The sequence below is a fragment of the Notolepis coatsorum genome (genome assembly GCF_963971535.1).
Source record: "Notolepis coatsorum genome assembly, chromosome: 16".
Classification (NCBI taxonomy): domain Eukaryota; kingdom Metazoa; phylum Chordata; class Actinopteri; order Aulopiformes; family Paralepididae; genus Notolepis; species Notolepis coatsorum.
The window spans coordinates 16,573,232-16,590,933 of NC_140180.1; the positions used below are offsets into that span (position 1 = coordinate 16,573,232).

The following is a 17,702-nucleotide window of genomic DNA, read 5'->3' on the forward strand; positions in this document are numbered from 1 at the left end:
AAGTGCCTTTACCTCAAGACTACCGGGGCACACTTTTCTGATGGCCTCGCCAAAACCTAACCATAACCACACTGTTACCTTAAACCAACCATAACCATTTAACCCTAACTTTATAGCATAACCGTAAAGCAAATGTAAAAACTAACCTTAACTCTAATAGTATTGCTGTGTATGCATCAGGGTGGGTTAGTCTAGCAGTCTAGCAGTGAGAGCACTCACCCACAATTATTGTCAGTTCGAATCCCAGAATTTTGCCAATACAAAACATAAATATATTACTCTCTCTCTCACTTTCTCTCTCTCCGCTCTCCCCCGCTCCTCACTTCCTCCCTCCCTCTCTCTCTCCCTCCCCCTCCCTCTCTCTCTCCCCGTCGTCAGACTCTTGTTCCTCTCTTGTCTTGGTACAGTCATTCGATGCCCACTCAACGCCGATAGATGCCTCTCATTCAGTGAGGGTGACACACACTGTGTTGTAAGCGAACCCGACCGCAGGGACAGGTGATCAATGGTGGGGGTTCCCCCGGCATCCTCCTCGGATCTGATGAGAGCGCTCCTCACCTATCATGTTCAATTCTCACCAATAGCCCGTTAACATCCATTCGGATGTCGTATTGTTGTCGCTGTTCTCAGATCTGTGCAGCGATTGGTGGCCGTTGTCTTCGTTTGTGTGTAGCCGGGGTGGGAAAATGTATTTTTTTGGAATCATACCGACGGACGCAGTGGCGACAGAGACGGGTTTGAATGTGGCCACCGGTACTGCCGGGTCGCTGTGTGGTGTTATTTAGTGTGATGCCCATCCATTCTCACTGTCGGGGAGCGTGTAACAAGTGTAGTCTCTCTTTATCTTATTTTTATTTAATCTTCTTTATTTAACCAGACAGTTCAATTAAGAACAAATTCTTATTTACGACGGCCGCTCGAAAGAAGAATTTTTTTTTTTTTAAATTTAAAATAAAATGGAGAAGAGACACATACATACATCACAGAGGTGAGAGAAATAATGAAAACACGTCAAACAAACAAATAAAATTACTGATAATTGTAATGGAAACACTGCATGCGCTCTATTATATGATCTAATTCGCATCCGTCTTCTTTAGTGATGTGGGCCTAGGCCTGAGTGTTTATTTGCACACTGAGCGGGGAAGAGAGATCCGATCACAAGTGGTCACTCGAGGCACACGTGGAGACGCATTCTAATGCCAGGTGTGAACAGATGTCTTACAGCTGGTCGCTTGTGATGGACGCATGTTAGTGCCGCGTGTGTTAGAGTTTCTCTCTATCGCATGAAAGAATCCACACAACCTCCTTTATGTATACAGTCTTTATATCTGCTTCTCCCTCCTTCTCCTTATCTTCTCTCTCTCTCTTTCACACACACACACACACACACACACACACACACACACACATACTGACACATGCACACACACTGACACATGCACACACATTGACACGTGCACACACACTGACACACACACTGACACACACAAACTGACACATGCACACACACACACACTGACACATGCACACACACACTGACACACACACACACTGACACATGCACACACACACACACACAGACGAGCACACATTACGCGCTTCCTGTCTTTCATACTTCCCTGTTTTCATTCCTGTGGTGTATCACCCCCCCCTCACATAATTAGCTTGTGAGATTCCATGCAAGTATTGCTTACATGCTTGGCCAATAGTGGAGAGAGGTCGGGGGCAGGACACAGTGGAACACCAGCGAGCCATTAACTCATTAGCGTACATGGAAAAATGTGTCTGGGAATCCATTCTAAACCTTGTGGTCTTCTCTAGTCAATAAGAACGTCTCTCTGATTGTAAAATTATTCAAAGTGCCATATCCCCCCCCCCCACACACACACAGAGATTGAGTATTCATTAGAGTGTTTCTCAAATGGGGGAGTACTGCGAGAGGCACGCCAGAAGATGTCTTAAAAAAATAATAAATAAATAAATAAAAATGCTAAGTTGTATCACAGAATCACACCAATGATGTATCTTATCTCGCTCTCTTTCCTTTCTCTCTCTCTGACTCTTTCTACCTTTCCTTGCTCTCTCTTTTTTCTCTCTCTATCTCTCTCTCTCTCACACACACACACACACACACACATTCCACTCTCTGAATCTTTTCTTCCCTGTTTTAAAACCCTTTAGTAATGATGTCCCCATAAGGTTATACATCATATGAATAGGTACAGACAATGAGGGAAAGCTCGCAATGGCAGCATAATAACCCTCTTAACCTTGAAGAGATTACTGGCTCCATAAAGACCTAACCTTTTAATGGAGTAATACAGCCCGGGGCACATACCAACTCAGCTTTCATGTTTAATTAAATAACATATCTCTCCCAGAATACATTTGCCTGTCCAAAGCAGTGGACAGGCAACATGGGATCCAGAGGCCCCCAGAGGTTTTTGGTGTGTGTGTGTGTGTGTGTGTGTGTGTGTGTGTGTGTGTGTGTGTGTGTGTGTGTGTGTGTGTGTGTGTGTGTGTGTGTGTGTGTGTGTGTGTGTGTGTGTGTGTGTGTGTGTGTGTGTGTGTGTGTGTGTGTGTGTGTGTGTGTGTGTGTGTGTGTGTGTGTGTGTGTGTGTGTGGGTGGGTGTGGGTGTGTGGGTGGGTGTGGGTGTGGGTGTGTGTGTGTGTGTGTGGGGGGGGGGGGGGTTGGTTCCAAGGAGAACCAGAGAAAAAATAAATAGAAAATATATAAGAGTGAGTCTTCTGATCATATCTGTCCTCCACTGGTAGTGTGGGGGGCGAAAGTGGCTCAGCGGGTATATTAGCGGCCGTCTGGTGATTGGAAGGTTCCCGGTTAGATTCCCACTCCTCCCGGGCAGCTTGTCAAAGTGTCCTTGAGCAAGACACTTAACCCCTAATTGCTCCCGATGAGCAGGTCGGCACCTTGCATGGTCTCCTCCGCCCTGTGTGTGTGAGTGAATGGGCGAATGTGAGGAACAAAATGTGAAAGAGCTTTGGATAAAAGCGCCATATAAATTTAAAACCATTTAACATTTAGTGCAGCTATAGAGCTTTTCAGAAGTATTCTGTTGCCAGTCCGCTTTGGCCCTTGTTCATTTCCTTTCTGCAACTGTAATTAACAAACACTGCAACTGGGACCCATTTAGAAAGTGTCTGCTGTCGAGTTAAAGTTACTACAGTATCATACATCTAACGACACGAATCTCCATCAAACGAATCGTATCAAAACGTGCAACAATTCAGGCGTCCAGGACAGGAAAGAGGCTGAGAACATGACGGTCTCTGAGGAATGCGAAGTCATCCCTCACTCCTCCTGCTCCTCGGGAATGTGTTCCCCCAATCACCGGGCATACTGTACTACAAGCATTGTTGTCTGAGAGCAGACGGGACACTGTATCTTCTCGTAGGCTTCCTTCCTCATTACGAGCCTTTCGTTTAATGACAAATGGCGTGTTGTTTGCTTTCATGCATCACTATCTGCCAGAATGCCTGTGAAGCGCCATTGCTTATCTTATATATAATGCTGCCATCTGCTGGGCGAAATGTGTCCTGCACCCCCCCAAGAGAAAATAATACAGTATGGGGGACGAGGTACATCAGTGTGGTAAAGGAGCCCTACTGTGAGAATGGCCTTTTCCTGTGTTGCATTGTTTCTACGGAATGAGGGGTTGTCCCAACACTGAGAAAATGTGAAATATGTACATAATGCTGTTTCTGCAGTTCAGCTGTGACAAGAACCCTCCCTCTAGAAATGAGCCATTCAGAGTTAATTACAGAGTTAATAACATGTGTATTATGTGCGTGTGAAGAGCTCTTGTAGAAATGCGCATGTGCAAAATGGTGGCTCGCTCGTACATCTTCTCTTTTCTACCTGAAGTTGAACCTGGGACATGTTTCTGACAACCTTTTTAATAAGTTTGATATTCTACAGTTTGATCTGAATTTAGTTCGATGGTACAGGCTCGTGCACCACTGCTAGACGTGCCATAGTTATCGTATTCGTGTGATAAAAGCCGCTACAGACACAGAAAAGGCCTGTTGTGAACAGGACTGAAACAGAGGGGTTTAGAGGCTGTTAGACTGTGAAAAGAGTGTTCTTTTCAGCAAAAACTTCAAAGACGTGTTAAGGGAACCTCAAAGACCTACATTAACTTTTTGAAAAGGACTAACATATGTCCCCTTCAAGTGATATAAAGAGCTGAAGATTACTGACTAAAAGCCACAGTCTTAACGTAACGTCATCGTCCTCTGCCTTTGTGTTCCTCTCTCTCTCCCCCCGCAGGGTCTTTCAACGAGAACATGCGGCTGCCGGAGACGCTCTTCAAAGTGATCTTCTGGCTGGGCTACTTCAACAGCTGCCTGAACCCCATCATCTACCCCTGCTACAGCCGCGAGTTCAAGATGGCCTTCATCCGCATCCTCAGGTGCCAGTGCCACCGCAAGAAGCGTCCGAGCTGGCGGGCGTACAACTACCGCTGCTCCAACTTCAACTCCTTGTCGTCGTCGCGGAAGGGCTCCGCGGAGCACACCTCCGGCGGGCTGAACGGCAGCCAGCGCACCCTGCCCAGCTCAGCCGGGCCCAGCCCCCTGAGCTCGGGCCTAGCGCCGTGCCCCGAGGGAGAGGCGCTGTACATTTGGGGACCCCCGGGCGCACCCCCCGCGGGCCCAAAACTGCTGCCCGGGAGCCCCCCGGACCGGCACCATCGGCCGGGGGGTCCGAGGAGAGGGGGGGCGGGAGGCGGCGGCGGCGGCGGCGGCGGCAGCGGGGGGCCTCTGGGAGCGAAGCCGCGTGAGGAATCCTCCGGCAGGGTGTTGTGCTTCTCCTTTGGGGAGAGCGGAGGGAGGGACAGAGGGGGCGTCGCGTCCGAGGACAGGGTGTGACCGTCGCGCCCGGGTCTCGATTCATTCTTGGTGTGGGGGGGGGGCGGTTTGAATCGCGAACAGAACGCGGTTCCGTGCCGCGTGGACCATCTGTGTCTCCGGAGAGAAAGAGACGGTGTAGGATTAAAATTCAAGTCACGCAGGTCACGCGACCCCCTCGTCCTGTCGATGGATCATCAGTGTCATTAGTGGTTGATATAAAAGTGACTGAGTTAAGATTATGCTGCTGTATCAGATGTGTGTTGGGTCTATGGTATGTTACTGTATGTTTTCTTCGGGGGTTTAGAGGGAGGCTGTTTGTTTTAAAGAGGACATTAATAACAAACGAAAAACCGTGACATCACAACTGGCTTGACGGCTGTATTTTGGAGCCTGTAAGTATCAAATGTGATTCACCGCACACTGTATTATATGAATTGGAAAGAAGCCGATGCATGCATTTGTTTTATCTAAAGAAGAAAAGAAAAACAAACACAAAAAAAGAAAAGAAGAGAAAAGATTGAAATGAGACATCTCATGCGACCTCTCTTTTGTTCCTTTCAGCTCACCCTGGCCGCTCGATCCACGTTTAGTTTTTTTTTTGCATCTGGGTCTGTTGAAAGACTGCAAATGAGAAAGGAACTGATACAGTATTATGTGACATTGTGTGAAACGGCAGCCGATCACGTTTTATTTTGGTTACAATCACTTGATATCTTTCTGGTATGTTTGTGGAAATAAAGTATAACCTTGGTTTGTCTCCTAGTGTGTACGGAAATCCTCCTGTTTGTGTGCTCGAGTATTTAAAGACGTAGGAAGCAGTTTGTCACCAAAAACGACGTGGTGTTTACAAGCGCTTTTAGCGCAGACCGTAGATCAGGCCAAGCTGTCTAGGCATTGCATATTATTATATATTTATCTTTTTTAATCATTTTTTTTAGTTGTTCCGTTCATGGTAATGGGAATTTTTTTTATTAAATCATAATCAAAGCTCATCTCAATTTGCACATTCCATGACCGACAAGGAGCAGGGAGAAGACATCTTATTTAGCCTGCCCCCTTACTCAAAACATAAATAAACAATACAAATAGATGGTCTGTCAATTACAATTATTTAGCAATCAATACTTACAATAACATGAGAAATAAAACGGAAAGCTGTTACCCCTCAACTCCATAAAATCTAATTGTTCTGAAAGATATTTGTACAACTCTTTAAATCATTCTGTAGAGAATTCCACAGACACACACTAAAATACACATCTGCTTTAAATTAGTCTGTGCATACTGATGCTTACAATTAAATGTCCTTCTATGGTTCTCGTCCTTGGAGCTAAATATGACTCAAGAGATCCAGCAATATATCAAGCCTACCAGTAGAATGTTGTCAGAAACATATTTTAGGTTCGAATTTAGGTAGAAAAAGAGAACGTTGACGAGCAAACAAGTTGAAACAAACCACCATTTTCTTTTTGAAATGCTGAATATGTAATGTGCATGTACAGTATGCATTTGTACAATACGTAAATATATTACTTTTAACATGCACTCACACCTTCTCTCCTGTGTCTCCTCTACTCTGTCTCCCTCTCAGCCTTCCTATTGTCTCTATAAAGAACCTTCTCTCCTGTGTCTCCTCTACTCTGTCTCCCTCTCAGCCTTCATACTGTCTCTATAAAGAACCTTCTCTCCTGTGTCTCCTCTACTCTGTCTCCCTCTCAGCCTTCATACTGTCTCTATAAAGGACCTTCTCTCCTGTGTCTACTCTGTCTCCCTCTCAGCCTTCATACTGTCTATAAAGAACCTTCTCTCCTGTGCCTCCTCTACTCTGTCTCCCTCTCAGCCTTCCTACTGTCTATAAAGAACCTTGTCTCCTGTGTCTACTCTATCTCCCTCTCAGCCTTCATACTGTCTCTATAAAGAACCTTCTCTCCTGTGCCTCCTCTACTCTGTCTCCCTCTCAGCCTTCATACTGTCTCTATAAAGGACCTTCTCTCCTGTGCCTCCTCTACTCTGTCTCCCTCTCAGCATTCCTACTGTCTATAAAGAACCTTGTCTCCTGTGCCTCCTCTACTCTGTCTCCCTCTCAGCCTTCATACTGTCTCTATAAAGAACCTTCTCTCCTGTGCCTCTACTCAGTTCAGTTCACTTTCAGTTTATTTGTTAGAGAGGGACAACGTACATTAAGGAACATTTTATAAAATAGAATGTAAATGTACCCAATTGTAGCCAAAAGGCTAGTTTATATTGGCAGTCCCGCAGTCAGAAATAATGGGCTAGTAGTACCTAGTACAGAAAGATTAAAAGTACAAACACATTAGCAATAACATACATAATGTAACCATGTAATACAGTTCAATCCCCACATACTGTAGTATGCACATCAGTGTTCACATCTTTGGTTATCAAGAACAAGTTACATGTTGAAAAAACCCTCAGCTCTGAACTAGGCATAATCTGCACCTGGCTCGCTGATAACAAACTATCATTACACCTGGGTAAAACAGAGTCCATTCTCTTTGGTTCAAATAACAAACTCGGCAAGACCGACAGCTTCTCAGTTACAGTGGGTGACAATATTGTCACAAGGAAAGATGAAATTACATACCTAGCTTCCATCCTAGAGGCAAATCTTTCCTGTGACAAAATGGCATCCAATGTAATCAAAAAAGTCAACAAACTGGGGCGCTCCAGTAGCACACCACATAACGCGCTGAGTCACGAAGCGGTCGCCCCGGGTTCGATTCCCCGACCCGGTGGCCATATGCCGCATGTCTTCCCCTCTTCTCCTCCCGTTTCACCCTTTCTCCTCTGTCGGTCCTGTGTGGCCAAAAGGTCCTGCATTGACCGACTATGCTTGCACCTCATGGTACCAAAGCACCTCAAAGGCGCTAAAAACTAAATTACAAAAATACAAAACAACTTGACCTTACTCCTAGAACCCACCTCACCCCTGCCCACTTTGACAACCTAGGATGGCTTAGGTTGGCCTGATCTCAAACCTACCGAAGTCGGCCCATGTCACCCCACTTCTTAGGGACCTGCACTGGCTCCCCATTGCTGCACGTATCCGCTTCGAGGCCCTCGACCTAGCATACCGTGCGGCAAAGGGAGCTCCACAAATCATGTTAAACCCAGATTCGGCTCAAACAAGGGACTAAACACGTTTCGCAATTATGCCACATCAATCTGGAACGCCCTACCCACAGCTGTAAAGGAATGTGAATCACTACCCACTTTCAAAACCACTCTCAAAGAGCACCTATGGGAGACTGCAATTCTAAACTGGCCCCTGTAAATGTCCTAACCCAAATGTCCTAACCCCCTCCAATGTACAGTTAAATTTGTTAAATTATCTTTATTCGCTTTTTCTTGGTCGCGCAGGACCGACAGCTTTTTTTTTTTTTGGCCACGCAGGACTGACAGAGGAGAGAGGGTGAAACGGGAGGAGAAGAGGGGAAGACAAGCGGCATATGGCCACCGGGTCTGGGAAACGAACCCGGGGCGACCGCTTCGCGACTCAGCGCGCTATGTGGTGTGCTACTGGAGCGCCCCTACAGTTACATTTTTTTGGCCCTTTTTGTATCACAAACAGTACTGTATTTGTAGATCTGGTATGTCATAAATGTCTAGATGTAGCAGTACTGTCTATCTGTATGTCATGTATGTCATATATGTTATGATGAATTTAAAATGGGGGACCCTGATGTAAACAAGACGAAAGTCTTTCTCTGGTCTGCATCCCCTTAACAATTGTGTGTATTGAGCTGTACTGTATTGTACCCATTCTGCAATCTGTTAATACAATTTTCAATCAAGCAATCAATCAATCTATGGACCAATACCTAAGATTAAATTTGAAGGTGTTGAATGAAATGGACTCTCTAATGTTCTGTGGGATTTTATTCCACTCAGGCGCTGTTTTGTAAGAGGAAACTGACTGCCCAAATACACTCCTTTGCAACGGGATTTTGCAGTCTCCTCTGGCTGTCCCTCTGGTGACTCTGGCTTCCCCTCTAGTAGCACCAGTTACAGAGGAGCGAAAATGGACTTGATTGCAGAGTGGAGGTGGTGCCAAGTTATACTCTGTCTCCCTCTCAGCCTTCATACTGTCTCAGTAAAGAAAACACGCTGCCCACTCTCCTAAAACAAACAGGCAAAAGTGATGATGAGAAAATACATCATGTAAAACGTCACTCACACCCGAAAACTATATTCAAACAAGCACAAAACTTGCGATAAGCTGCGACCAATTAGGCTGCGGGAAACCCCCCATGTCTACTGCTTCTTGCTGCCTGTACAGTATGTGCTTTAACCTGAGAACTGTATCCATCATCTGTATGCAATTATATTTTGGCAAAGACCAGTGTTGTAGTTAAGGGATAGCTGGATAATGTGTATAAAGTGTTCTGTCAGGCGGATGTATGGTGTACTGGTTTTTCAAAGCTGTACATTTTAACTTCATGCCAGCTAAAAACAGGACTTAACCTGTTAACTCAATCAGCACCAGACCCGAGGAAAGTCGCGTTAACTCGCCATGCGTTGAGCGCCAGGACCCCCGAAAACCCGAGTATAGTCGGGGTTTTCATCGTTATTTCTTTTATTCGATATTTCTATTCATTACAGGCACACGGACTCGGGGTTAACATCGGAAATCATCCTGAGATTGCCAAAGTGCAATACCGGCCGCATCCTCCCAGGTGGCAGTATCAAGCACCCTTTGAAACCTTATATCTTGGCCTGTGTAACGTTCAAACGTCTCCGGGCGCAGTTTTCTTTGTCAGGCGAGTCGAGCGGTTATCCTGATCGCATTGAGAAGCGTCAAATGCCCCCAATGCATCTGTTGTGGTGGAATATGTTGGCGACACGATGGACACCAATACTCGGACTCGCGATCAGACAATTGGAATATTCTTTTTGGGGTACCTCCTAGTGAAGGTAAGGACTAAATTATATCAATCCTGCTTTGATCCAACCATGATTTCACCTCGATTGCAACGTGTGTGTGTGTGTAACGTTACTCCACAACGTATGCCGTTGGTGACGATCAAAGCGTCAAAAAACTACCCCCCCCCCCCCCCCCCATTTCATGCATTCATGATGAAACATAATAGCTATTATATACATTTGATTTGGAAATAGTAGCGTGTCCAGGCGAGAAACGCCAACGCTTTTGCTGCATATCGTAATTGTCTGGGATTAGACAGGATCACTCTAAAACTATACTTATATTCACCACGGTATAACACGCGAATGTATTGATGAAAAAATTTATTCTTTTTCACATGTTGAACGATAGATAGTTGATGTCAAATGGGCCATAGTATTGTATCCATAGCTATAATATAGAATATATATATAGCCCTGCAAACACCACCACGTATTCCTATCTCTTAGTGCGTTGGCGTCGTAGGAACAAACAATGCTCAAGTCTGTGGCGTCCATTGAGTTAAGTCATACAGACACGTTACCAAGAAGGGAATTCACCTCTTGGTATAGCGGTCTGTGATGTCACCCACAGAGCGGCCGACCTCGGTTCGACACTCCCTCGGGGCATGTCAATTCCAACCGGTCATATAAACAGGACTTATACTAGCTGCTTGGTCCCATCTATAAACAGGACGTATTCTAGTTGCTTGGTCCCAGGTATAAACAGGACTTGTACTAGTTGCTTCGTCCCAGGTATAAATAGGACTTGTACTAGTTGCTTGTTCCCAGGTATAAACAGGACTTATACTAGTTGCTTGGTCCCATCTATAAACAGGACTTATACTAGCTGCTTGGTCCAAGGTATAAACAGGACTTATACTAGTTGCTTCGTCCCAGGTATAAATAGGACTTGATACTACCTGCGTCATCCCAGCTATAAACAGGATTTATACTAGCTGCTAGGTCCCAGCTAGAAATCTGATTTACACACCGCTGTGAATTACATTTTAGGTGAAATTTTATACACTGTAGAAAAAATAAATATATATATATATATATATATATATATAGCACCTGAGGAAGCAGAAGCGAAACGCGTTGTGCAATAAAAAAGCAAAAACCAGTCCTGAGGAGTGTGCGGTCCCTTCTTTCTTTTGAAGGTATTCTCCTTTTAGTTTTATATATATGTATTTGTCTGCACACAGAACAAGTGGCTCATCTGACAGAAAGATTAAGGAGACTAAGGTCACCGTATATCTCACATTTCTCTTGTTTTCAAAGATATAGCAATCATTCTCACCATAGAAGACCAGCGTAGAGAGAGAGAGCGAGAGAGAGAGAAAGTCTACGCGGAGGTTGAAGGCATACAGAGGCTAGTGAAATACAGAGGTTTACGGCTCATGGAGAAATAATCGATCAGAGCTCAGGCGCGATGGACCTCACTGTATATATCCACCTGTCCAACCTCACGACCTGCTGACTCACACTGATGAGACAACTCATGATTTACTCCTGATGAGCTGTGCTGTGACATTGATCATCACTGAACACGCGCACGCACACACACACACATTCACGAATGAAAGGTGAAAAGACTGGAAGGCTGGCTTATATCATAGGACCTGAGGCTCCATGTGACAAAGGTACAGACAAAAGCAGTAGACCAGACGGCCCTAGATCAAGCAGGAAGAAGGGATGACGAGGGGGGGGGGGGGGGGGGGGCATACACATGAATCACACGGATCTTCACCTCCTGCCAAAGAAGGAATCCATACTGAATTCACATTGTGTAGGAAACGGGGGAACTAAACGGTGCTCGTATGAACTGTTTGTTTCTGTCACTGTGGATGGCCCTTGGGTATCGCCCTCATCCCGTATGGCATCCCGGGGACGAATTCCTCGGACGACCCATGCCACGACGACCGGCGGTAGCGCCTCCTCCAAAGCCCTGTGGCCAATGTGTGCGTGCCTTGTCTCCTCCTTCTTCCCATATCCGCACTCTTTTTGGGAACGTCCTCATCATGGCCTCCGTGGCACGTCTCCGACACCTCCTCCGCTCCTCCAGCCGATGCTTTTGTGGTTTCCCTGGCGACGGCGGATTTCCCGGTGGCAGGGCTGGCGACGCCTTTCGGGGCAGGCGCGTTCTATCGACACCTGTCGCTTCCGACACCGTTTCCGCTGGCTGTGACCCTCTGGGCTCGTCCTCCGTCTTTAATCTCAGCTGTGTTGCGCTGGACCGACGTAGTGCTGTACGACCCACTGCATTATAGGAACCCGGATGTCCCTGCTGCTACTGCTTCCGCTCCAGAGCCTCTGGCTCTGGTCATCTCCTTCCTCTGTGTCTCCTTAGGTACGTGTCTCCCCCTGCTAGACCCTTCAACACCACACAGTAGGAGAGCCAGACCTGTCTATAGCTGCCTTCCATGCCCTCTATGCCCTGGCCAGACCTGTCTATAGCTGCCTTCCATACCCTCTATGCCCTGGCCAGACCTGTCTATAGCTGCCTTCCATGCCCTCTATGCCCTGGCCAGACCTGTCTATAGCTGCCTTCCATACCCTCTATGCCCTGGCCAGACCTGTCTATAGCTGCCTTCCATACCCTCTATGCCCTGGTCAGACCTGTCTATAGCTGCCTTCCATACCCTCTATGCCCTGGTCAGACCTGTCTATAGCTGCCTTCCATACCCCCCTATGCCCTGGTCAGACCCGTCTATAGCTGCCTTCCATACCCCCTATGCCCTGCCCAGACCCGTCTATAGCTATAAACACGTTTCGCAATTATGCCACAATAATGTGGAACGCCCTACCCACAGCAAATGAAAATCAAATGAAACCTGTTGCTACAAGTACAAATGAGGAGCGCCACCTAGTGACCAAAACAGGACACTGCAAGTAAATAATAACAGAAAAATATTGTGTATATTGGGCATATTTGTGACTGTTACAACCATAGATATAGTATATAAAGACTAGATGACTCACCCGCGCTGCTGGCCAACGTTGCCACATGGCGGCCATCTTGCTACAGGGTAAAACGTCCACTCATAACATGAATGTCTATAGTGCATGTACTATTGAAATAACCATAGCTTGCTCAATTTTCAACCGTTTGGTTTGTTAAAAACGTCAGAGATGTAGTTATCATACTGCATACTTATAATTGCTTTCATATGAAAATTTTAAAAAATTATGAAAATTCTTCCAAGCAAGAATCATAGCCACGTTAACACACTCTGTGCCAAAAACGGCTCATCATAGTTTGGGCTTATTGCACATAACTTGTTTTATCTCGCAATCTATGAAAAAAGACTGTATTATCTTGGAAATGCACAATGTTTAGCGTGTAATAAACTACAAACTACAGCGTGTGGAAACAAACTATTATTCCCATGCTGGACTACAAGTAATGTTTGTCGAAATGGGCCACACTGTCTCTACAGCTATAATACAGAACACAAACACAGTGTTGACAATAATGAGTGTGCTCTCCCGTCATCCATTCAGAGTGATTGACTGATTGACACCAGCTGAGTGATGGACTCATTAATACCAGCTGAGTGTGTGTATATAAGAGCGACCTTCACAAATAAAAATTTTGCTTCCTTGATACACGAATCCTGTCTCTCAGCGTTTTATTCCTTCTCTCTATATACTGTATAGTCCAGGTTATGATGTCTAGCCAATACGCAATATCCGACATTCAACAGGTTATGGGCCCAGAGCGCTAGAATCATGACGACCAGACAATCGGAAGGGAGTTCGCGTTGGTCTCGTCTAGCGTTTGACGGAGATGAACAAAAGTATGAACTGTGGGAGACTAAGTTCATGGGCCATCTCCGGCTACAGAGACTAAAGGACACTCTCGAAACGGATCTCCCTGCAAACATAGTGCAACGACCACGGAAAAACGACTAGAAAGGCTGGCATTCTAAAAGTAAATTAACCAAACAGCGCAGCATTCAAAGTGTTAATAACATTTGTAATAAACCAAACCGTTTGTAAGTCCGTCAAGATATCAGCGAGTTAAGAGTATTTTTGTTTGTGCAGATCACTCACCTTAAAGCAGTAGTTAACTGTAGCAAGATGGCCGCCGGTGAACTACACAGGAGACTCCGCCTTGCGCCATCTATGGTTACAACGGCTAACAGCCCTGTCCCAGCCAGGGAAAAGACGAAAGGTACACCTACTGTATCTTACAGCATCGGAAGGACTGCCTGTTATTGGCAACCGACAGATTTGACGATGACCGAGCATAATTATGACTTGTGGGTGTGTTTCTCACTAAATGCAGCTGAAGCCGCCGTCACTTCATAGTATTCCGACCACTATTTGAACACCTCTGCCAGTGGGTCTTGGACTTCCTGACGGGCAGACCCCAGGTGGTAAGAGCAGGCAACTGCACCTCCTCATCCATCACGCTCAACATAGGGGCCCCCCAGGGCTGTGTTCGACGGGGCACCGGTTGAGAGAGTGAACAGTTTCAAGTACCTCGGAGCCCACATATCCGAGGACTTGACATGGACCACACACATTGACAGTGTTGTGAAGAAGGCACGACAACGCCTCTACTTCCTCAGGCGCCTAAGGAAGTTCCAAGTCAGTCAGAAGATCCTTAGGAACTTCTACTCATGTACAATAGAGAGCATCCGGACGGGCAACATCACCTCCTGGTTTGGGAATAGCACTGCACAAGACCGTAGCAGACTACAAAGAGTGACACATTCAGCCGAACGCACAATTGGAGGGGAATCATCCAATCATAAGAGAATCATCAAGGACTCCAGCCACCCGAACAACTGCCTCTTTGAACTGCTGCGGTCAGGCAAGCGATACCGGAGTCTTAAGGCGAGCACAGAAAGACTCAGAAGAAGCTTCTATCCCCAGGCCATCAGGCTGCTAAACGAACAATAAACACTATGCAACAACCATCAAATGCACACAGCACACACACCCACACACACACACTCACTTAAACAAACAACACACTGCAGCACCCACTCTCCACACTTTAGATCACACAAACACACTTTATATTTATTGATAAAGGATTTGCACTACAACTCGTACACCTACTGTAAATTGTACCTAAATTGCACCTCATCCCATTCTGCCTTGCACTATATAGTATTGTATATTAGTACACTGCATAGTATTGTATATTATATGGTAACTCAGTTACGTCTATTCTGCATCGAACATTGTACATATGTCTATACTGAACACTGTGACCTCATTTTTTTACTTCATACTTATCTTGTCTTGCACAGTCTCTGGAGCGTAACAGTAAGAAGCATTTTGTATAAAAGTATTCTGTACTTCTGTATGACAACTATTAAAGAAACTTGAAACTTGAAACTTGAAACTTTTTTATGATATCATTTTTTTGTTTTGTTTCTATGTGAAGATAATTAGAAAACATTTTGAAGCTTTTTTGAGTTCGGTAAATAAATGCTTAGATTTTTTGACATGACGAGATGTTTTTTTTTAATGTTGTCAATATGCTTTCTGGTGATTATGTCTGTGTGTAGTAGTGTGCTATCACCAAATATGTTTTAATCTGTGTCTGATTTCGCTGTTACCGAATCATATGTTGGTGCTCCGACACCATATTTGGTCCTATAGCATAGTATGTAATGATGTTCAGATTCAGTGGCCTGGCTGTGCCTTTGAATCTACGTGATGGCATGTGTGCGTTTAAGCCCAGCAGCTTGGCTGGAATCTGTGGGGAAGCCTGTTGAATCCTGATTGTGTTGTGTTTTATGGGATTTCTGCTACAGTAGCTTGGTGGTCTAGTGTCATGGTGAGGTTATTCAAAGTCGGTTAAATTGCTTAATTTATAGTACTGAAGGCCTAGGTGTAAAATATACGGCCCACCACTGGTAACTGTAGATCCACTGCTTGTATTACTAAATCTGTTAAAGGAATGAAAACATAGCGTGTATAAACGAGACAGAATCCTCTTTGTTTAATTCAATAGAGGCCTTGCATGGAATGTTTGTGTAGTTCTCTCTCTCTCTCTCTCTCTCTCTCTCTCTCTCTCTCTCTCTCCCAATTTTCAAACTGTCCTATCCACAATAAAGCAGAAGAAATGCCATAAAAAAGATCTTTAAAAAATTATAATAATAAAACATAATAATTTGGTGTCTAATTACTGGATCTTGTAAACAAGTCACATTAGAACAGTAATATAAATGGTGCATTTATATAGTGCTTTTATGCAAAGTGCATTACAATTGGAGACAGTGGAGGCAACCATGCAAGGTGCCAACCTGCTCATCGTGAGCAATTAGGGGTTGAGTGTCTTGCTCAAGGACACTTCGACATGCTGCCCAGGAGGAGTGGAAATCAAACCGGGATCACCAGACAACTGCTCTACCTCCTGAGCCACTGTCGTCCCCATATCATGCTTTTCCAGTGTTTTACCTATTCTACCACTGCGTAGAAATTAGGCCTTTTCTTTTGGTTGCTAATGATTACAAGGCAGCCATACTGGAAGAAATAAAACTATACAACCATTCAGTGCAAGGCAAATATTCGGCAAAATATTCACATTATCGTCAAGGAGTGCAGATGTTGTTGTCGTGGAAACTCCCGCTTGCCTGGCGATTCACCAGAGTTGGCATCTGTTTGGTTTCCCTGGCTAAATAAATCTGGGAGAGACATACTGTTCCTTCTCCTCCTTGGTACATAAACAGGAGGAGGTACAGAGAGTTTTTGAGGGTAGGAGGTTGGTTGGTTGATGGATGGAAGGAAGTCTGGGGAATGGACCACTAACCTTGAGTGTACTTTGATTGTTTGTGTGGTGGGGGTGTCATTTCTGTGGGCTGCTTTGTTGCCTCTGGTCCTGGTGGCGTCGCCGTTGCGGGGGGATTGGTGGGTTCTATGTTTTTAATTTCGGATTCTTTAGGGGGATGGCGGGTTGTGTGCTCCATGGCCTGTAGCCGGGGGGGGGGGGGCTGGGGGGGATTCTGGATGTTCGGGTAGATGGACATGGTGGTGGTTGGATGGGGGGGCGTGTGGCACTGGGACCTTTGGGACGCTTTGGGGTGCTGTGGGGGTTGTGGTGGGTTCTTCATGCGGGGAGTCCCTGGGGTGTCGGTGGGTTGGGGGAGTTCAGCGATGGAGGCTGGCCGGGGTGCGTGCGGGGGCCTGGTGTTAGACTCTGGGGGAGGTCTGGGGGGGGGGGGGCGGGGGGTTTTGGTTGGAGCCTATGGCGCTTATGGCTTCGGCTGGACCTTTCCCGGACCTTCCCCGGAGTTGGGTACTGGTCTCTTGCGTGTGCTTTGGTGGATTTTGGTTGGTTTCGTCGTTGGGCTCCCTCGTTCGCTGGAGTTTTGGGGTTCCTTGCGTGGGGGGGCTCGCTGTGGCTTCTGCTGTTTCCCGGGGTCGTCTCGGTCCTACAGTACGTGTCTTCTCATTTGGCCGCTGTTGTGTCTGTCTGCTTGAGTGTTTGGAGTCGTGGCTCCTTTGGCGTGGCGCCGGGACCGGGGGAGATGGAGCGGCCCGTGGGGGTGGCATTCCCGTCGCCGTGCATGGCGGTGTGTTTTCCTTCGGTCATGACATGCTTTATTGGGGGGTCTGTCTTGGATGGGGATGTGGTAGGCCATTGATGTGTGGGGGTGTTTGGGGGACTGGCTGTTCTGGGGGGGTTCACATGCCTTCGAGCAACATTGTACTATTGAACTTATTTTATGCCTATCCTTAAGTATGCACGGTTATGTTGCACTAAATCAAATCAAATCAAATGTATTTGTAAGGCCCGACGACACACGTTAATGTCCCCATGGGCCGGACACGTCTTCTTTAAACAAGTCAAGAAAAAACATCACAATAAATCAAGAACAAAACAAAAACACCATAAAGTCCAAAAAGAAATTGCCTGTGGGGCACTCTGGACTGCGGTC

The 17,702-nt window shown here is 45.9% G+C and overlaps 1 protein-coding gene across 1 annotated transcript in view; it reads left to right on the forward strand.

The window, feature by feature from the left end:
• The window catches only part of LOC311242901 (alpha-1A adrenergic receptor-like), a gene marked incomplete at its 3' end in the record, with an annotated part of 52,407 nt that extends 47,517 nt beyond the window's left edge, over positions 1 to 4,890 (forward strand). Inside the window, exon 2 of the mRNA XM_084331964.1 lies at positions 4,292 to 4,890. Coding sequence (XP_084188090.1) covers positions 4,292 to 4,890 — 599 coding nt within the window. The remainder of the gene's footprint in view (positions 1 to 4,291) is intronic.
• Between the last annotated feature and the right edge of the window lie 12,812 nt (positions 4,891 to 17,702).